This window comes from Chaetodon trifascialis, chromosome 23, assembly GCF_039877785.1.
Source record: "Chaetodon trifascialis isolate fChaTrf1 chromosome 23, fChaTrf1.hap1, whole genome shotgun sequence".
In the NCBI taxonomy this organism is placed as follows: Eukaryota; Metazoa; Chordata; class Actinopteri; order Chaetodontiformes; family Chaetodontidae; genus Chaetodon; species Chaetodon trifascialis.
Window position 1 is genome coordinate 18,582,923 of NC_092078.1, and position 19,043 is coordinate 18,601,965.

The 19,043-nt window shown below is 38.5% G+C and overlaps 1 protein-coding gene across 2 annotated transcripts in view; it reads right to left on the minus strand.

Moving 5' to 3' along the window:
* Positions 1-2,231: 2,231 nt before the first annotated feature.
* The window catches only part of nat16 (N-acetyltransferase 16), a 36,745-nt gene continuing 19,933 nt past the window's right edge, over positions 2,232-19,043 (minus strand). For both annotated transcript variants that reach the window (XM_070992711.1, XM_070992712.1), the window contains 4 exons: positions 15,940-16,165; positions 13,673-13,897; positions 13,167-13,510; positions 2,232-12,946 (listed from right to left, as the gene is read on the minus strand). In XM_070992711.1, the coding sequence (XP_070848812.1) occupies positions 12,718-12,946; positions 13,167-13,510; positions 13,673-13,897; positions 15,940-16,165 (1,024 nt within the window). In that variant the 3' untranslated portion in view covers positions 2,232-12,717. The remainder of the gene's footprint in view (positions 12,947-13,166; positions 13,511-13,672; positions 13,898-15,939; positions 16,166-19,043) is intronic.

The window sequence follows — 19,043 nt, forward strand, 5'->3', positions numbered from 1 at the left end:
CCCTGCCAGTAAGGAATTACAATAGTCGAGGCGTGATAGTGCCAGTGCTTGAACTAGGACTTGTGTTGCATGCTCCGACAGACAGGGTTTGATCTACCTGATGTTGTACAGGGCAAATCGGCATGACCGAGCAACAGAGGCCATGCGCTCTTTAAAAGTTGGTTGGTCATCAATCATGACACCCAAGTTTCTAGCAGATTTTGAGAGAGTGAGCAGAGCTGAGTCAAGCTGAAAACTGATCTGTTGTTGTATAGAGGGACCAATCGGGATGACAAGGAGCTCAGTCTTTTAGGGGTTAAGCTGAAGGTATCACTCCTCCATCCATGCCAAGATATCGGTGAGGCATGCTGATATCCATGCCAAGGCAGTGGTGTCATCTGGCGGGAATGAAAGGAGGGACTTGGTATCGTCAGCATATTAATGGTATGAGAAGCCATGTGAGCGGATGACTGCACCAAGTGTGGTGGTGTATATTGAAAAGAGAAGGGGTCCAAGCACTGACCCTTGAGGTGCCCCTGTGGGCAAGCAGTGGGTTTTAGACACTTCTCCCCTCCAAGAAACTGCAAAGGATATCCCTGAGAGATAGGACTCAAACCAGCGGAGAGCAGATCCTGAGAAGCCATGCTCAGCAAGTGTGGAGAGAAGGATTTGGTGGTTAACCATGTCAAAGGCAGCCAAAAGGTCGAGCAATAGTAGAACTGAGGATTGACCAGTAGCCCTAGCTGATTGTAGTGTTTCCACTACAGATAAGAGCACAGTCTCTGTAGAGAGTCTGCACTGCAAACCAGATTGGCTGGGATCATGCAGGTTGTTTTAATTTGTTGTTGTTTTAATAAAGGAATTCAGAGACCTAATTAAAGACTGTGCACTTAAGAGTCTTGAAAAGGAAAGAGGGGAGTGAAACCGGCACGTAATTTTCAACCTGAGCTGGGTCGCGTGTAGGTTTCTTTAGCAGTGGGGTTACTCATGCTTGTTTAAAAGCAGTGGGGAACACACCTGTTGTAAGTGAGGAATTGATCATGTGGGTGACAGCAGGGATAAGTGTCGGCGACATGGCCTGCAGGAGGTCGGAGGGTGTAGGATCGAGTTGACAGGTGGTGGGGCAGGAGTAGAGTAGAAGGCTGGAGACTTGCTCCTCTGTGACATGGGAAAATGAGGAGAGTGAGGCTCTGTTAGCTGGTGGTATCCTAATGAATTGGTCAGGCTCAGAGAACTGGTTGCTAATGGTCGAAACTTTATCAGTGAAGAAGGAAGCAAAGTGATCAGCTGTGAACAAAGTTGAGGGTGGAGGCAGTGGAGAGTTGACTCTGCTAATTAACACATAACACAAAGTACAACTGATGGGAATGCCAGTAGTTTTGCAGGTAAATATGACTTAATAATGGGGGAACGTGAAAAGTCAGCCGAAGTTGTTACAATTCATCCTGAGGGGACCATGAACGTCTGAACCAAATCTCATTGCATTCCATTGCTAGAAATTTCCCTTAAGACCACAAATGTCAATGTGATGGCAGTGCAACAGGAAAAGTCGGGGTTCACCTATGGTGCCCCTTGGAAAATTTCATGATAATCCATGCGGCAGTTGTTGAGATATTTCAGTCTGGACCAAAGTGGTGGACCAACAATCAGGCTGACATTTAGTGAGAGTCAATAGTTTAACTAATATGATGTATGAATATGTGTGATAATTTGTGGTGTTCATGTTACATTCACATATTATTTCTTCCCATACACACCCCATACAACATGAATCAGTGCATAACAAGTACATGCATTTTTCCCATATATTGATAATTGATCATTTTTCCTTAAATTAAAAGATCCCATCATCCCAGTCTGACTAATTCTCCTGTCATTAGTCTCACCAGTTTATGTGTTCATGTGTCCTGTAAACACACAGTGTAAAGCGTGACAGTTAATGTTTCTGAAAAAAATATATTGGTGAAAAAAGGTTTGTTACTCTGATAAATTTTGTGAATATATTTAGCTTCACATTGATACGTTTCTAGCAAAAATAAATGTGTGTGAGAATTTCATGACTCATGCTGTGTAGGATATGATTTCACAGTTTACTCAGTGACTTCAAATGTACTAATATCCTATTGAGAATTTTTTCAGTGAATACCAATTCCAGTGTAGGACAATCCAAGTGTTGTACTACAAAAACCCTTTCATATGAAACTTTAATGAAAACTATGATAGGTTACCACAGAATGATTTAAACAGGAAAATGACTTGGATCCTTTATTAAAGTAAAGCTATCAGTACCACAATAGAATAATACTGCATTCAGAAGTTTATGTAAGTAAAAGTATTTAAAGTCACATGTAGTAAAATATCAGAAGTACAATGGTTGTTTTCACATTGTTATATTACTGTTGTATTAGGACTAATGTGGAATACTGTAAATATCTCATTTGCCCACATACTGCTGGTGTTAAACTCTCAAAGGAATAATTCAACATTTTCCAGAAACACACCTTTTTAAACTTTTGGTCATAGCCAGGCTAGCTGTTTCCCTTTGCTTCCAGTCTTTATCCTATGCTAGGCTAAACATGCTTAGACCTCATATCCTTTACTTAAAAGAAAAGTTCAACATTTAGGATAATAAACAACAATTATTTCTTATTATTCTTTCTCTCCAGGAGTAAGATGTTGAGATTGATATTAGTTGATATTTTGATATTAGTCTCATGTTTCTGTCTTATGTACAGAGCTAGAGTCAGGATGTGTTTAGCCTAGCTTAGTATTAAGACTGGAAATAGGGGGAAACAGTTAGACAGGCACTGTCAAAGTTCAAAGATATATCTACACACCTCTAAAGCTTACTAATTAACAAAAAGACAATTTGCATTCATAAATGGAGCTATGTGCTTGAACTATTTTTTATTTAACTATTGTGTGCAGCTTCCTAAAGACTTGTCATAACAGGCAGGGTGCCAGGTTTCTTACCATCATACCTGTAAAGAGCTAAATCTGTGACGCCAACCATATCTGGCAGCCAATCTAGATGGAGACACTGCACAGAAGCAGCCAACTGGGCCGACTTTGTCAAGAAGGAGGTCCCGCATGTAATATAACCCCTACAACCATAGAATGTCATTTTTACGTTTACATTTCTGTAAAGGTTAAACAAGCTAGATACGTCTTTATCAGTGAGCTTTAGGGGTGTTTGGAAGTGTACTCTTGAACGTTAGACAGAGCCAGGCTAGCTGTTGCCCCAGCTCCCAGTCCCAGCTAAGGTAGGTTGACCACACCCTGACCCCAGTGCCTAATTAACGCACAGGCATGAGATTGATATCAATATGAACATCTCACATCTCAGAAAGAAAGCAATTAAGCAATTAAATACAATTTCTTTAAAAGTCTGACCCATTTGTTTGAGGCACAGACATGAAACTGATCCATTCTCAAGTAACTCTTAGCAAGAAAGCAAATAGGGGTATTTCCAATAATGTTGAAATATCTCTATAGAAGGAGGAAACTCACATTAAAGAAAACACAGACTCATCACTTGTCTTTGCTTAAAATATAATAAATGAGGAGGGTTTTCTCATATTCCCCCCTCTGGAGGTCCAAGGCATTACCAGTCAAGCCACAATAAAGCAATCACTACAAATTAAGCACAGAGAAAGATTTAATGTACAGAGATAAAGATTTGTATCACTGAGTGCATATTAAAATAAAATGTTCTTTGAAGCCTACACATTTCTATAATCACACTGGCTAGCAGTGAATCTTATTTATATTGTGCATGTAACAATGTTAGTCTTTAAAGTAACATGTTAATACAGCTGTCAGGTTAACGTAGTGGAGTAAAAAGGACAATATTTCTAATGTAAAAGTATAAGGTCTCACAAAATGAATTACTCACATAATGTAAACTACTGAAAAACTAGTAAAGTAAATGTATTTAGTTACTTTTATTTCTTGGCTTAACTAACCCAAACACGCATTACTCCTTCAGAACACAGCCATTTCAGCCTCTTTTATTGTATTAATCATCTAGTTGATAGTTTTTCTGAGAATAAAATATAGTCTTATTTTCAGTTTCACTGTATAGTAATATACAAACTGCTCTACATGTCATGGGTGAAATTGTTCAGCTTTGAAGAAACATTGTCAAATCGACAGAGAATGGCTTATCTCACATAACACTATGATTGTTTCTGGACATCAAGATGTGTGACAAGAACATTTGTTTTTCACTGAAGTCGATGCTACTTTACAGGAGATGGAGGCTTATCTATTATTGCCCAAGACAACTAAAGTGCATGCTGCTTTACCCACTAACTTAATGGCTTGTATAGTAATTCATGAAACATACATTAATATAACACTTAACCCTATGATAGTAATAGGGTTTGCAGCACAATGTATTACCATTTTATTCACTTGTATACAAAGTATACAGTTATCACATTTTTCAATCAAAGTGCCATAAGTAACCAAAACAACTTTCAATTATTCAGTCCAGTGTCACATAATGATATCACCTTTGACTTCTGCGTGTGTGCAATGGGTCTGCTGTATAAGGAAAAAAGACAAACATTTAATTCATAGATAAGTTCTCAACTAAAGCTCATGTTGTGAATAAAATCTTGTAATTTATGTAAATGTTCATAAGCTAATTGACAAACATAGAAGTTAAGTAGTCATGAAATGTGGCCCTTCTTTGAGGTTCCCTCAAACACGTGATGCATCCACATCCAGTGAAGTACTATGCATAAAATGCACAGTATCTTCTGAAAATTTTGTACTGTATATTTGTGCGCTATATTGTCTGTATATCAAACCCTGAAGTAAGCAGGCATGCAGCACTCTGGAAACCTGGAAACACAAACTACATGGAGATACTTTCCCTGATTAATAAGATTTGGGGGTGTTACTGGGATCTATAACTAAATATTTTTTTTCATTTTTTTTCTTTTTCCCTTTTCTATCTAAGCTTTCATTCTTACTTTGCTCTTCATCAATACATCCTCTGTGTTAGTATCCCTGACTTGTGCATGCTGGTCATGCATTCCCATGCTAGCTTTATAGCATCATTAACCTATTAGTGATTCTTTACAGTGACAGTGCTGCTGAGTTTTAGAGGTCATTACTAATGGCTTTGTTAATGGTGAATGCAGCATTTATTAATGCATCATAAAGCAGAAATAAACCATTTGTACAAAATACTTTTTGATTATCAGGTTGTGAAACATCTCACAGGCTGATGTATGTCCTCCTCCAGATGTGAGTGACTCTTTAATTCATTAGTGAGAGACTTTCCTCTAATTGAAAATGACAGTTTAGGTTTTTTGTTCAAATGCCTATATACAACATTTTCCTATTGACCAACATATTGGCCATATGAATTATGGCCTATAAGAGCAAAGCCAGCTGCAGCTATAATGTTGTCATTGTACGCATATTGCATGATTTTTTTTTTATTTTTTTTTTATTTATTTATTTTTTTTTTATTTATTTAGTTATTTTACAACAGTAATTTGAAACTGTTTCAGAAGGCACTGACAAATGATGTCATCCTGCCAGTAAGGGAACAGGGTCCGAAAATACTGCAATATTGTTTTTCTTAACACAATGAGAAATAATGCATTTAACTGTTTAGTTTAGATGACACTTTGACTTATCTCCCAATGAATGGAGAGTCTCATGACCCTCAAACTGGAACTATACTTCTACAAATACACATTTAATCATCTCTGCAAATCAGAGGCCTCACACTCTAATAAGAAATCAAATCTGCTGTTTTAAAGCTTAACAAGTTGCTAAAAAATGTAGTTAATACTCTGCAGTTTTTACTAATGGCTTTGTTAATGGTATGTGACAAGTGTGATAAAATGCTATTTCAAAATACAAAATATACTATGCTGGAAGATGATATCCTGTGCACCAAATAGTTTTTTGTTTTGTTTTGTTTTTTCCGCCACAATCTTGTAATCCAAATGTCCTTATTACTGGTCCACAAACCATGAATAAATGATCTATTAACCTTAATAAAGCTTTTTGTTGCAATGTATAAACTCATTATGAAGTATGTCTTTAAAAATGGTTTTAAAAAGGGTTAATCCAAGACCTCTCCTGGGCGATGTGTTAAACTGTTGTGCACAAACAGAACTAAATCTAAAAATTTTAAAAACAGCTTACATACTGAATCTCTATTAATAACTGACTTATTAATAAGAATTCCATATGTGAAAGCAGTACTGTCGGTAAGGTCCAGTTCCAAACTCCAAAATATATTTTCAAGTCAAAATCTTGGGACTAAACAGACGTGCATCAGGCAGATAACAAATAATTCCATTAGTCGCTATCAGTCACTACAATAGGAATGGATGATATCATCTTTTTTATACAGGATGTAGAAGTATTTCTCAAATTACAATGGTGATCACTGAAATTTATTAAACTATAGCTGTTGGATTGACCTCAATCTGCAGAACTCAGTGGCAGAAACTTTTCTTTCAAATAACTTGGAGTTATAGACCTCAGAAGCTTGTAGGAGCTTTTTCACCTTTGGCACCAGTGGTTTCGGAACATTTGAAAGCATGTACACTGAGGACTTGTGTATGTAATGAACAATTTGGATCTTTAACAAGGCAAAGAAGCACACACACACAACAAAACTTGGAGCTTTTGCCAGATGCATTTGCATTTCATGCCAAATTGTTTGGAATGTCAATATGCTCTTAGTAAGCCATAATAAAAGCATCTTATAGATGCTTTCTTTCACATGAGATGATGACCGGGTCAAAATGACTGAATGTTAAGGCCTTAGTGTGCTTTAAATGAAGTATTTTTCTAAGTGTCTGGAAACCCCTTTATGATGGTGGGATTGGGAGGGATGTCAGTACAAACACACCTCTCTAAGCTACTTCATTTGGAGCATACTGAGGCCTTTAGATGGATGAAAGTTTCAACAAATGTTACTATGGACTGTTGACTTGTAGATGGGGAAAAAAAGCCTTGAAAAAAAAATGTTCCCCCACAGTAAATTACAAAGAAAGTGACGAGAAATCTTAAAACCTGAACCATTTGCCACTGGCTTTCCAGCACAATGTACAGACTTTACATGTATTACATATTACTATGACACGGCAAGAAAAGAGAGAGGCCTGCATGTGTACTTCTTCTTCTTCAATCTTTATCTTCCTATACATCATCCTCATGCAGAAGGCCATACAGCACTTCTTTTTTTTTTAGTTGTTTTCTTCAAATCACAAGAAAATTATCTCATGGTCTCAAAAATAACAAGCTTTGTTTTTTCATGATCACAAAAGCTACCCAACTGACTTCCCATGATCGTAAAATACAACTGGACAAAAATCATATATAGTAATTCAGCTATGATCAGCACCTCCAAATGTGAAGTCATAGCATTCTACGCTTATCTCCAAGCTGGGAATGATTAGCTTTCAACAAGAAACCTGAGTTCAACTATCCTGGAGTCTTGTTTGCAAGTGAGGGCAAGATGGAACGCGGGATCAACAGGTAGATTGTTGCTTTGTCAGTAGACATGTCCATGCCTCACCAAGCTGTCTTAATGAAAAGGGTCCTACACCAAGCACTGTTTTTACTGAGCAATCTGCATTCCATCTTTCACCAACCATCATGATGGTCACTGATCATTTTGGTTTAAGGGACTAACTGCCACAGGTCAAGGAATTCAAGTACCTTGGGATATGATGGAGCATGAAGATTGACAGAAAAATGGGTGCTGCATCCACTGTAATGTGGACAATGTGCCAGTCTGTCATGGTCGAGTCAAAGCTATTAACTTACCAGCTGACCTACTTTCCAACCCTAAATGATTGGCAATGACAGAAAGAGTAAGATTGTGGGTACAAGCAACTTTAATATGTTTTCTTTAAGGGTGTCTGACCCTGAAAGACTCTTCCACTGGTAGTACTGTCAGGAACACTATAATCGCAAATGTTTATTGAAACTAGTCTACTTATTCACTGGGAAGGGCACACTTTTTCAAATATTATTGCGATATTACACCTGCTTTTATGGCAGCTGCAGTAGATTCAAGGATGAATTACCAGCCAAGCAAAGTAGTCAACTACTCATGTGCCCCTGACCCTGATGTACCCCTAAAACATCAGATTGTGGCAAAAAGTGTGTGGTAATCTGAGTAATTGCAACATATTTGGGGATACCAGAATATGAGCTACCAAAGCACTCTCTCAACTGACATTATAAGGTGAGTCCTGATTTAGTACACCTTCATTATTTCAGATTATATTGTGAAGCCAAATATTGAATTTGTGCATAATGAAACTGCCTCACACCACTTATAAGAATTTTCTACACAATGTAAGTAGAGGAACAAGGTGGAAGTTCGGGTTCAACTACTAATTTTAGGTTAACCCTGCCATGAATGGACTAATAACTAATGGTGTTATCTGCTAATGTCAAAAGCAAGTGGCAGTCCTGCCTTATGTTAGCTGATTATACATGATTTTCATGTCAGAATCATAAAAACAGAGTTTGGATTATGTTATGCCACTATCACAAAATAGTGATTCTGTGTCACGATAACAATGCTCATTTTTATAATAGATCACAACAGATATTCTGTGATCACGAGGAAACAAATAGAAAAATTACCACTCCAAAGGCCTTCCAACCTTCCATATATTCACTTCACTCCTGGCAGCATATAATAGGGCTTCACCTTAGATCAGTGGTGACTTTCTTTGGTTACAAACAATCGGGTAAAAAGATAGTTGTCCTCCCAACTTGTTGACTGCTATATCATTTTCCAGTCTAATAGGTCCTTCCTAAAATATTATTAATTTTATAAAGTGTCTGTTTAATCATCATTTCAATTTTGTAAAAAAAAAAAAAAAAAAAAAGATTTGATTCATCATTGATCTTTCTTCAGAAAATAGGTCCAGTCATCCTCATACCTAAAAAAAACTGGATACCAGACAGAAATTTGAGCAAAGTCAAGATAAAAGCTGGGCAAGGCAACAGGGAGGTAAAATAGTACTATACAAATTGGGATGTTTTTCCAAAAAGATATTCCTCAGATAAATGACCTTGTGTCACATTCTCCATATGGGCATTTAAAGGGAGACTTAGGGAGTGTAAAGAGTGTGTGCGCTGTGCTATTGGTGTCATTTTAATGTGGGCAAATAATTACTAGAGAAATTCAAAAAACATTTTTGGCCTGCCATGATGCCAGTAGTTGAGATCAAACACACAGGTGATAATGCGAGTATTCTTGTTTAAGAAAATAATGGATAAGAGGTAGGTGGAAATGAAAGAGTGTGAAGAGTGTCATTTCCTCCATCAAGTTCATTATTTTCATCTCACCAATGTCTGGTATTGTGCTTATACCATGGCCACTCACCAAAATAACACATCTACAGCATTGCTAGGAGCTTTGAAAGGCTGTACTTAAGCAATGTTTTTAGCTCAATGCTAATGTCAGCATGCTAACATGCTCAGAAAGACAACATGATGATATGTGGCAGGTATACTGTTTATCCTATTTACCATCAGTGTTTAGCATGCTAAGAAACTTAAATCTACTGGTGGCGCTATGTGAAGTTAGGGGATCACCAAAGTCATTCATCCTCTAGGGACCATGAATGTGTGAACCAAATTTCATGACAATCTGTTAAACAATCAAGATATTCCAGCCCTGGCCAAGTGGTGGTGTTTCCCTGTGTTTCCTTCTTTTTTCCCCCTGTGCCCGCTTGTCTCCTGTGCCTTTCATGTGTGTCTTTCTCTGTGTTTGTCTTTGTGGGCATAATCTTGCTTTCCTGCTCCTGGGCTCCCACAGCTGGCTGCAAATCATCATCTTGTTCCATCACTCACAGTGGTAGCTATGCTTCAAGCCATATCTTAAACTCTAACTCAACATGCCAACCAACATTGCCATCCATCAAGCCATGGAGTTAACATGGGCAATAAATTGAGCCAGAGTTTCAGTTGTAAACATTTGTAGGGATATTTTCCACATCTGAGCTAACTGGTAACATAGTATAGATTATTATTGCAACGATTGCTTAACAATTAGTGGCCTGAATTGGGATTGGGATTCTGCACGTCCCGGTGGACCAATGCAAAACTTGGGGAGGAGGTGGTTTAAACTTTACTGCAGGTGATGAAAAAAAAAATTGTGGGATGAAATTATTTTTTTTGTGTGTGAGCCAATGATCACATTGTCTTGAAATAACCACTGGTTTATTAAGAGTAAATACCACGTGAACAGACATTTAGAAAGTCCTCTTACATGGCTGTGGACTAGACTGAACCTGAGGACGCATGTTGGCGTTACCATGTAAACATATACAAGGTACAGTGGCTCATGATGACTAAACAAGACAATTATTTACCCAGATGATCAACAAAAAAATTAAATCAAAGTGTTTAAATGCACCGGAGAACATAATTTTGCTAAGATATTACCTACAGGTATGCATTAGAGGACTGCAGGTCCTGCAGGACTCAAAGCAAATCTCATAGAATTGGGCAGTTTAAACTTTGCAGCAGGTGGGAGCGGGAGGTCTCGAATACACAAATTTTGGGAGTGGGCAGGAGCACAATTAAGACAACAGTCCCACGCACGGCTCTACTTCCAGGGCCATACACACAAGTGAAAAATCCCTCCACAAATGACAGAATTATGTTTTGGAAGAATGCTGTTCATCCCTCAACTACAGTTCCACATACTTGAGGAATCTATGACAAGGAGCGCTGAAGCCTTTCTGGAGGGTCACTGTGGATTAACACCTTACTAAACTGCCAACTGGAACTACGTTTGAGGTGTCCTGATATTAATAGACAGATGTTGGTCGTGGAGAAAACAGTACTGTCCTTGCCCATGGTATAATCGACAGTATTCTGTTCATGGCTAGATAATAAACTACCGCTTAGTTTCCAACCTTCTCTGAAAACTGGTCTTGCGTGGTCACAGGGTACACTATTTTTCAAAAGGATTTTGTCAGCTAATATTAATGATCGTTAACACATATAACAATATATTTCTGTTAATTCTAACACAGTTATTTTCATTCTACCCCTTCTCTCTATGTGAGCTGAGGCCAGTAGTAAACTGCACTGTAGTCTGTTGAACATTTTGTTTGGCATTATGCTGGCATCTGCAAAGGTAAGCCTAGGTTTCACTTAGATCTTCAGAAGTTATTAATTTCTGTTTAAATTTTACTGCAGCATTTAAGTGAAATAAACACTAAATAGTGCTTTATTACTGAAAAGTAAATTACACAGACACACAGACACAGACACACACACAAACACACACACGCACACACACACACACACACACACACACACACACACACACATATATATATATATATATATATATGTACAGTGAAAGATTTGAAACAAAAAGACTAAAGCTAAGACATAAATTTTTGTCAGCCAATTGGTGACTGAGCATGTTGATTTCACTAACAGGTTTTGTTTGTTGTTTCTGGAGTGATTGGTTGTTGATGTTCGATGATAATACAAGTTAATAAATGCACCCATTAACATTAGAGTAATGGGATCTGTAAATTGCCCTTATTTGATCCTGAACTATTCCTTTCATTCTAACGTAGACACAACTTGTCTGTGAAGTTTCAATAAAGTGCCTTCAGAGTTGTGCAGATTTAGTAACCCAACTCAGCTTGCGTACATATTTAGAAGGTCCATATTTACAGAGAGAACAGAGATGAAAGGTTTGAGATGCCCTTAGGGTACTTAAATCTTTTCTTCAAAGAATAGCATTTGCATGTTGACTGTGTATAGGTTTTAGGTTTTTAGGTTACATCAGTGCTACTGGTGTGAGAAAGCTCCCCCAAGTTCATCATTCTGATTCTACCCTTCCATGCCATACGACATACAGAGGGTGGACATGATCAATCAAAAATACCTGTAATGATTGTGATAAAACTTGAATTCAAGGTCAGCTAATAAGGTGATGATAGAGCTCTATGGTTACTTTTGAGGTTAAAGTTTGCAGTGTTGTTGTGTTGGACTGCATTATGGCCCAGTCATATCAACATTTATAACAGCTATGTCTTGGACCAAAATTTCTTTCAATGGAATTGCAGGACTCTGGATTCAATTGCTGTGGCTTTCATACAGAGTTTAATTTAGGTTAATTCTGTCTACATCACACTGTTAACCATTTGTAAAACATCTGGGTCTCTATTTTTATATAATAATTGATGAACTTTATGTTTGGTTATGTTTTGCACATATCCATCATGGATCTGGTCAAAATGTTTTGACCCATGAGGACCTCTCCTTAATGGTGTTCAGGTTATTTACTTCTCCCTCTTTGTATTTACTGGGGCCACTAAATAATAATGTTATTAATATTGGCACACTTAAAAACTATGGCTTTACAAATGGAACTTAAAAATAACTGTAAAGTTATATCATTTATATCTCTCTGACACCAAGTGAATATTAGAATCATTACAAATGTACTTTTGTCATGATGTGCTAATGATGATTTGTCCACACTCTGTTTGTGGATTGTTAAATCAAACTTGCTGCAATCTTAGAAACTTAGTTGTTCTGCTTTGTAGTAACTACATTTTGTTTTCTTGGTTTCTGTCTCCTCAATGCAGAGGGTTGTGTTTTTCTGTTGTTGAGTTGTGTCCATTCCTTGCTCTCTAGACCTTTATCTTCATTCCTTTCTGGCTCCTTCATCTTCTACTCCTTTCCATCCACCTTCTGTAATTAGACGATGTCTGACTCCACCACACATTGCTCGGTGTACTCCTTCACCAGCTCCACACTTAGGGTGTTATGGCAGAATTCGGCCATGGGCTTCCAGAGTGGTGGATCCAGGAACATCTGACACATCACATGACCCTTCAGGGTGGCAGTGTGGCACTGCAGGTGGCACAAGAACTGCTGCCGAGCCAGGTCCAGGTCTTTACCGAACATGTCAATGTTCAGGTAATACCTCATAAACAAAAAAAGAGTATCATTTGAATAAATTTGAAAAATTGAATAAGGATTTCTTTCTTTCTGAATAACTCTTAAATGTTATGAGCATCTTAAAGTAATTATGTGCAGGATCTAATAAATGAACAATGCTGGACCCCAATGGTGCAATCAAACAATTCTATTGTAGACAGTAGTGCACACCACCACAATGCATTAAATAAAGAAAAGACAGTTACCAGTCATCTCCAATGGGCACCTTGAAAGGGAAGGTACAGAGGCTGGCCACAGTGGGGCTGGACAGATCATCCACCATCCAGTCAATATCCTTCTTTAGTAGGATGGCCATGTTGCTTGGCAAAGGCTTGAATGGCTGCCAGTCTTGAATGATGGTGGCATTAGGAAGGACCCCCTGCATCAGGTCAGTGGTCAGATACAGCCGATGGATAGCTGTATGGTCAAGACGCACCGGAGGAGAGTTGGAAGAGGAAGTTGACAAGGAGGATTGGATGTCTCCACCCAGACCAAGCTCAGACAGACGGAGCTTGAGGTCTTCAGCTCTGAAGCGCACTAACAGAATACCCTGTAGAGAAGGAAGCCACTGTCTGAGCTGACAAAGAACTGCAACCCCACGGACTGTATGCAAGACTTTTTGCAATTTACATGAAGCAATAACAATAGCCATTAAGCATAATCACAGATCCAAACAAAGAAAGAACCTTTAGTCTGCTTTTGTTACTGGTACCTGCTTGGTTATGATGCGATACTTCTGGAAATCCTTGGGTCCAAGCTGATCATCGCGGGTCAAGCGGGTTACTTTGACCTCGGGGTACTTGGATTTCACAAGCTCAGAGCAAAAGCGCAGTAGAACTCCTGCCACACCCTTGCCCCTTTCCTGAGGGGCGACACGGAGACCTTCCACCAGCATGGTCTCCCCATCGTCAATCACACAAACCGACTCCAGAGCAATCTGCCAAGCAAAAAAAGTACAAATGTTGGTTGGTTGTTTTTAGAACTGTACACCATTCCTGTAACATGACTCAAAAAATCCTATTTCTCTTACCTGTTTTGGAAATTTAGGAAACAGGAACATATTAATCAGCACATGGAGCATTGTCTGCTGTTCATTTGGTTCAGCTAATGACACTCCAGTGGCAGCTATTGGCACTCTTGTGGCACCTACTGGTACTCCTGTGGCAGCTAGTGGCAATACTGTCACAGCTAGTTTTCTGTTCCTCTTTATTTACCTCCATGGGCAAAATCATAAACTCCATGGTGGAAATAATTACATAAAAAGAATGGAAAGGGGAAAATATGACAGATTCATAGCTGCTGACCCGACAACAACCATGCACAGAAATTTGGCCCCACCCTATTTGACAGCGAGTCGGAGAGGCATATCTGAGCCACAAAACAAGTGCCACTTACCTGTCACAGGATGCCACTGCAGTACCACTACCTGCCAGTGTGAAGATCTGCAGTCTCCCCTCCTTTTCCCCATTGTGCCCCTGTGTTTTCCTCTCCTTTTGTCTCCTGTCTGTCTCTCCCCTGTCTGTAATATCTGAGTCTGTGTCTCTGTAGCCTCCTCTCCTCCTGAGCACAGCTGCGCTTAATCAATCAGAAAAGCACCAGTATTTATCAAAACATCAGTCTACCTCCATGGTATCAACTAGGGCTCCATTTACACTTAGAAAAATCATTTGTTTTGGTTTACATGCGGAGTCTTTTTCACAGAAAACGATCATTTTTAAAAACTCCGGCCAAAGTGGAGATTTCTGAAAATGCCGGTTATGTGTTGGCGTGTAAACAGGGTTAAACGGCGTTTTAGGTTCCGAAATGTCAGAACATGCGACTGAAAATACTGAACGTCATGTGAGTGACCTATGTTTACACTCGCGCCCATAGGTTTGGCATAGTTATGATGCGCTCGACAGCGTATTTATCCAGGTTCATGTAAACAACATTTTTGAAAATGGAGGGGCCAAAATATCCGTTTTCCAAAATACCCTGCTATGTGTAAACATAGGCTAAGACCAAGTACTTTTTGTCTTGTTTTTGCTTTTGTCTGCCACCTGCTTTCCTGACTCTAATTTTGGGTGTGTGCTCAGGTGTCAAATCCTCACCTGTTCTCGTCTGCATCCTGTCAGTCTGTTCCCTCCGAAGACACTGGATCTGACAGTTCTCTGACTCAGTCTACTCTATATCTGTTTGCACAATTCCCTGATCATTTATTAAAACTGTTAACTTTTTATCTGCCTGTTGTGACGTTTTGGGTCCTTTAACCTCAGAACACATAACAGCCAGTGCCACTAAGAGGGTGTTGGTGTGTCCCATAAATCAATTGCTGACAAAAGGGCTAGTTTTGTGAGAGAAGATGGACTGACTTGTATAAAACACAGGAACTCAACTAAACTCCTTGGATTCAAGGACTAGGATGTGAAAAAATCTCAAACACAATATTGTCACCTTATTAAAATAATTGCCTAAATCATTTTTTGACAAAAATGATTTTTTTTTTTTTTTTTGCTTGAATCAGCTCCTTCTTATGCTGCCCACCTCTGGTAAAAGTTTTCTGAAAAACGTAAAAAATGTAATAAGGTGACAATACGCAAAAAATTTGGGGCATTCATAGCAACATCTCATTGCAGTAAAAGAAATATGTGAATAAGTGCAATTAAATATGTACAATAAGGTGAAAGTCAAGCAAGTAACCATTAATTTGCAGTGGGATCACATTGTAGAGTGTACTGCATGCTTAGGTTGCCTTATTACCACTTGGGAATTGTAGCTGATATTGTTTTCACCTTGTGAGTCCATGTGTGCCTTTGTGTGCTGAATAAAAAAAAAAAAAAAGCATTCCCTTTACAAACATGCCCTTATTTGTATAGACCTCACACTAAAAACACAAGTAACTATAAGGACGCAGATAAATTTCCTGACTTCCTAATAGACTTTATGCCTATTCTGAACCCAAGATTTTTAAAATGTTTTCATACTATCCATCTAACTTACCACTTTTCCCTGTTTGCGAGCCAATATGACAGTGCGGTTGGCCTCCTGCAGCCAGCTGGTGTATCTAGTGGGCAGGTAGTCAAGGCCTCCATAGATGTCCTGGCTCATAGCCATGATCTCATCGAAGTCCTCCTCAGTGGCCACAGTGAACTGAAGGCCTGCCTGGGACAGGGCCTCTGGAAGCTGGGGCATAGTCAGGCTGGTATCAATCTTCATCTTGAAAGAACTGATGAGATACAAAGTGGAGTAGAGATTATTGTCGATTGTATTTATTAAATGTCTCAGAGCAGAGTGTCATTCTCAACCAGTTAAAGTGACACACAACTTTTCCTACTTCACAGCATGGGAGTTAAAACATTTAAGAATTTTCTTAAACCAGGATTGTGGAGAACTCAAGAGCTGTCCTAACATAGGAGTTCCTGACATATGGAAAATGCTGGGTGATACAGAAATACAGATACAATGATATGATCCAATGTAAAGAATAATCAAATTAGTGGCTCTGGTCACAGAAAAGATACATTACAAATGCATTAATATCACGGAACCATAATTGGATGTATAATCCAAGCCATGTGTGTTCAGAGGGCATGAATGAAGCATACTGTCAGCAGTCCGTGAAAGCAGAGAAGCAGAAGTGGTAAAGCATAACCAGAGTTTTTATTTTAGGGAAAGCATGTCCCCATTTAGTAAATGGGAGCTTCTTATAGAGTAACTTCACCCTGGCTAATGATCCTTCTTGTGCTGCCATCAAGTAGTTGCTGCAGGCTCTTTTCATACCTTTTAACAGACAACACTTCACAATGCAACACTGTGCAACTGTGATGCCAGTAGGAGCCACCTTATCACAGCCTCCACAACTCAGTTCTGCATCTATCAATCTCGAGCAACTATGGAGCAGCATAGTGAGTACAGTGCCACGACATGTCGTGACATGCTATAATGGACTCTATAGACTTAAAGGGTGTTAAAGGCCATTCACTGCACCCATGCCATACCAACACCAACTTTGGTAGTGAAAACACACTCACCACGGTAGCCTACACTACCAGCTCTGTATCAAAGGTTGCACTCTGTGACATTTCAGATGGATGGAAAGAAAACATTAAGTAGGACCAAACCTTGGGAGCGGGTGAGAGTTTAGGAGTGATATCTATTTAAGAGCAGTTTCAGCTTAGGGTAATACTGTGTGATTATTTAGGCAACATTAAGTTCGAAAATTGGACTTGTGTTATAAATTTGCAAAATACAGGCATCCAAGGCAGAAGCCTAAGCCTTAACTTACAAAGTCATAAAGCAATGATTGTTATATTACCAATTGCATGTATACCTTCCAAGGTTTTGGTTAAAAGATTTGTAATAGCCAACGCCTACTTATAACTGAAAAAGATATCAGATTGATGGGTATGAAATTGACACAGAAATTAATAAGCAGCATGGACAAGAAGAGAAAAACACAGCTGACGAAACATCACCATAAATTCAACTACTGACTACCACTCTACATCAGCAGAAACACCATCATGGTTCCAAAATACTGACAAAAGGGTAACCCAACACAGATGATTGCCAGGAGAGATAAGTGTAAGTATAGAAAAAAAAAATGCAGGGGAAGGTAGAAGAATGGACCAGAGACAGAAAGCAAGAAACAACAAAACTAAACCACAGATAAGACAGGTTGAAGAGAATTGGAGGCAGAACAGAAAGACAAAAAAATGTGACACATAAATGACAACAGACACAGGAAGTGGAAAAAATGGCACCAATCTTGATACACATCTGACCTATAAATCCTGTAAATCTGTACACTGAGACCCTCTGATACTCACTCCACATTACATACACTGGTATTTGTCCATGAGTTGATTTAATGATTCATGGAATTAAATAGGCAAGATAAAATGGAAAAAGCTGAAACCAAAATTGTTTCACCAAACAATTATGCCTTATGTCACCCATAATACTGTTACTTGATCCTGATAAGGCACATGGATACATAAGACACTACTTCTGTGTTATATTCAATGAAATGAATACACAAAACTCCAGTGCAGCAGTGAACACTTGAAGAAGTGCTGCGAGTGTTGTGAGTGTACACAGAACAAATATTGAATATTAAATAATATTAAACAAAATGATCAACATCAACCTTCAGAAAATGCAGGTGCCAGGTGTTTGGGCTCTGCACTTCAGAAAACAAAAACAAGATGCTCACTCTTCTCAACATTTTTGCATTTAATTAAGTTGGGACACAATGCATTAACACATGATGTGTACAGTGTGCTCAAATAAAATATAACAAGCTTGAGCAAAAAGAAAACATGCAACATAATATAAGAAGCCACACAAAAGGGAAGTGATACATTATGATAAGATAAAACAATATGAAAACAAGATAAGTACATGATAACATAAAATAACATATAGTTAGGGCTGGGTTTGAAATCTCAAAAGTTTTTGAATGTTGACCAAATTTTGTTAATAGTTATAAACAATGTCAAGTACTGAAAGATGTGTGCACTCAATAATATTTTTGATTAAAAAAACATTATTTTGGTAATATAATTCCATATTTTCTGTCAGCAAAACTGTTCTGATTAATGTTTTTCTGACATAAATACGGAATTCACCTGCCAATTATGAGGTTCCCACCTGAGAGATTCACAAATGTTCGTATGAAGGAGCTCAGAAAGGGGCATGAAACAATAGCAGGGACTGAAAGCACTGACGACTGTAAAACAGAGTGTACCAGTCTGAGTTTGGCCTGGATTGACAACAATTTGGCTTTCAATGCAAAACGCATTGATTCCTGAATGTCTAGTACTCTGAATGGTCAATAAGACATGATCTTATCTGAATCTCAATATCAGTGCCATCATACATATAGCACTTGGCATAGAACATAACCATGGTCACGCTCGCATTCAATTTTTCACACGACTCCCAACCCGACATAGATGTAGGACCCTAAAATAGAAAAATGGAAAAATGCAGATTTTGCTCTGTGTCTCTCTGCCATACCGGCTGTGAACACAATGCTCCACTGCTTATGGACACACACTTTGGAAAGAAATTCCCCCTTTTCAGTCCTAATCCTAACCTCA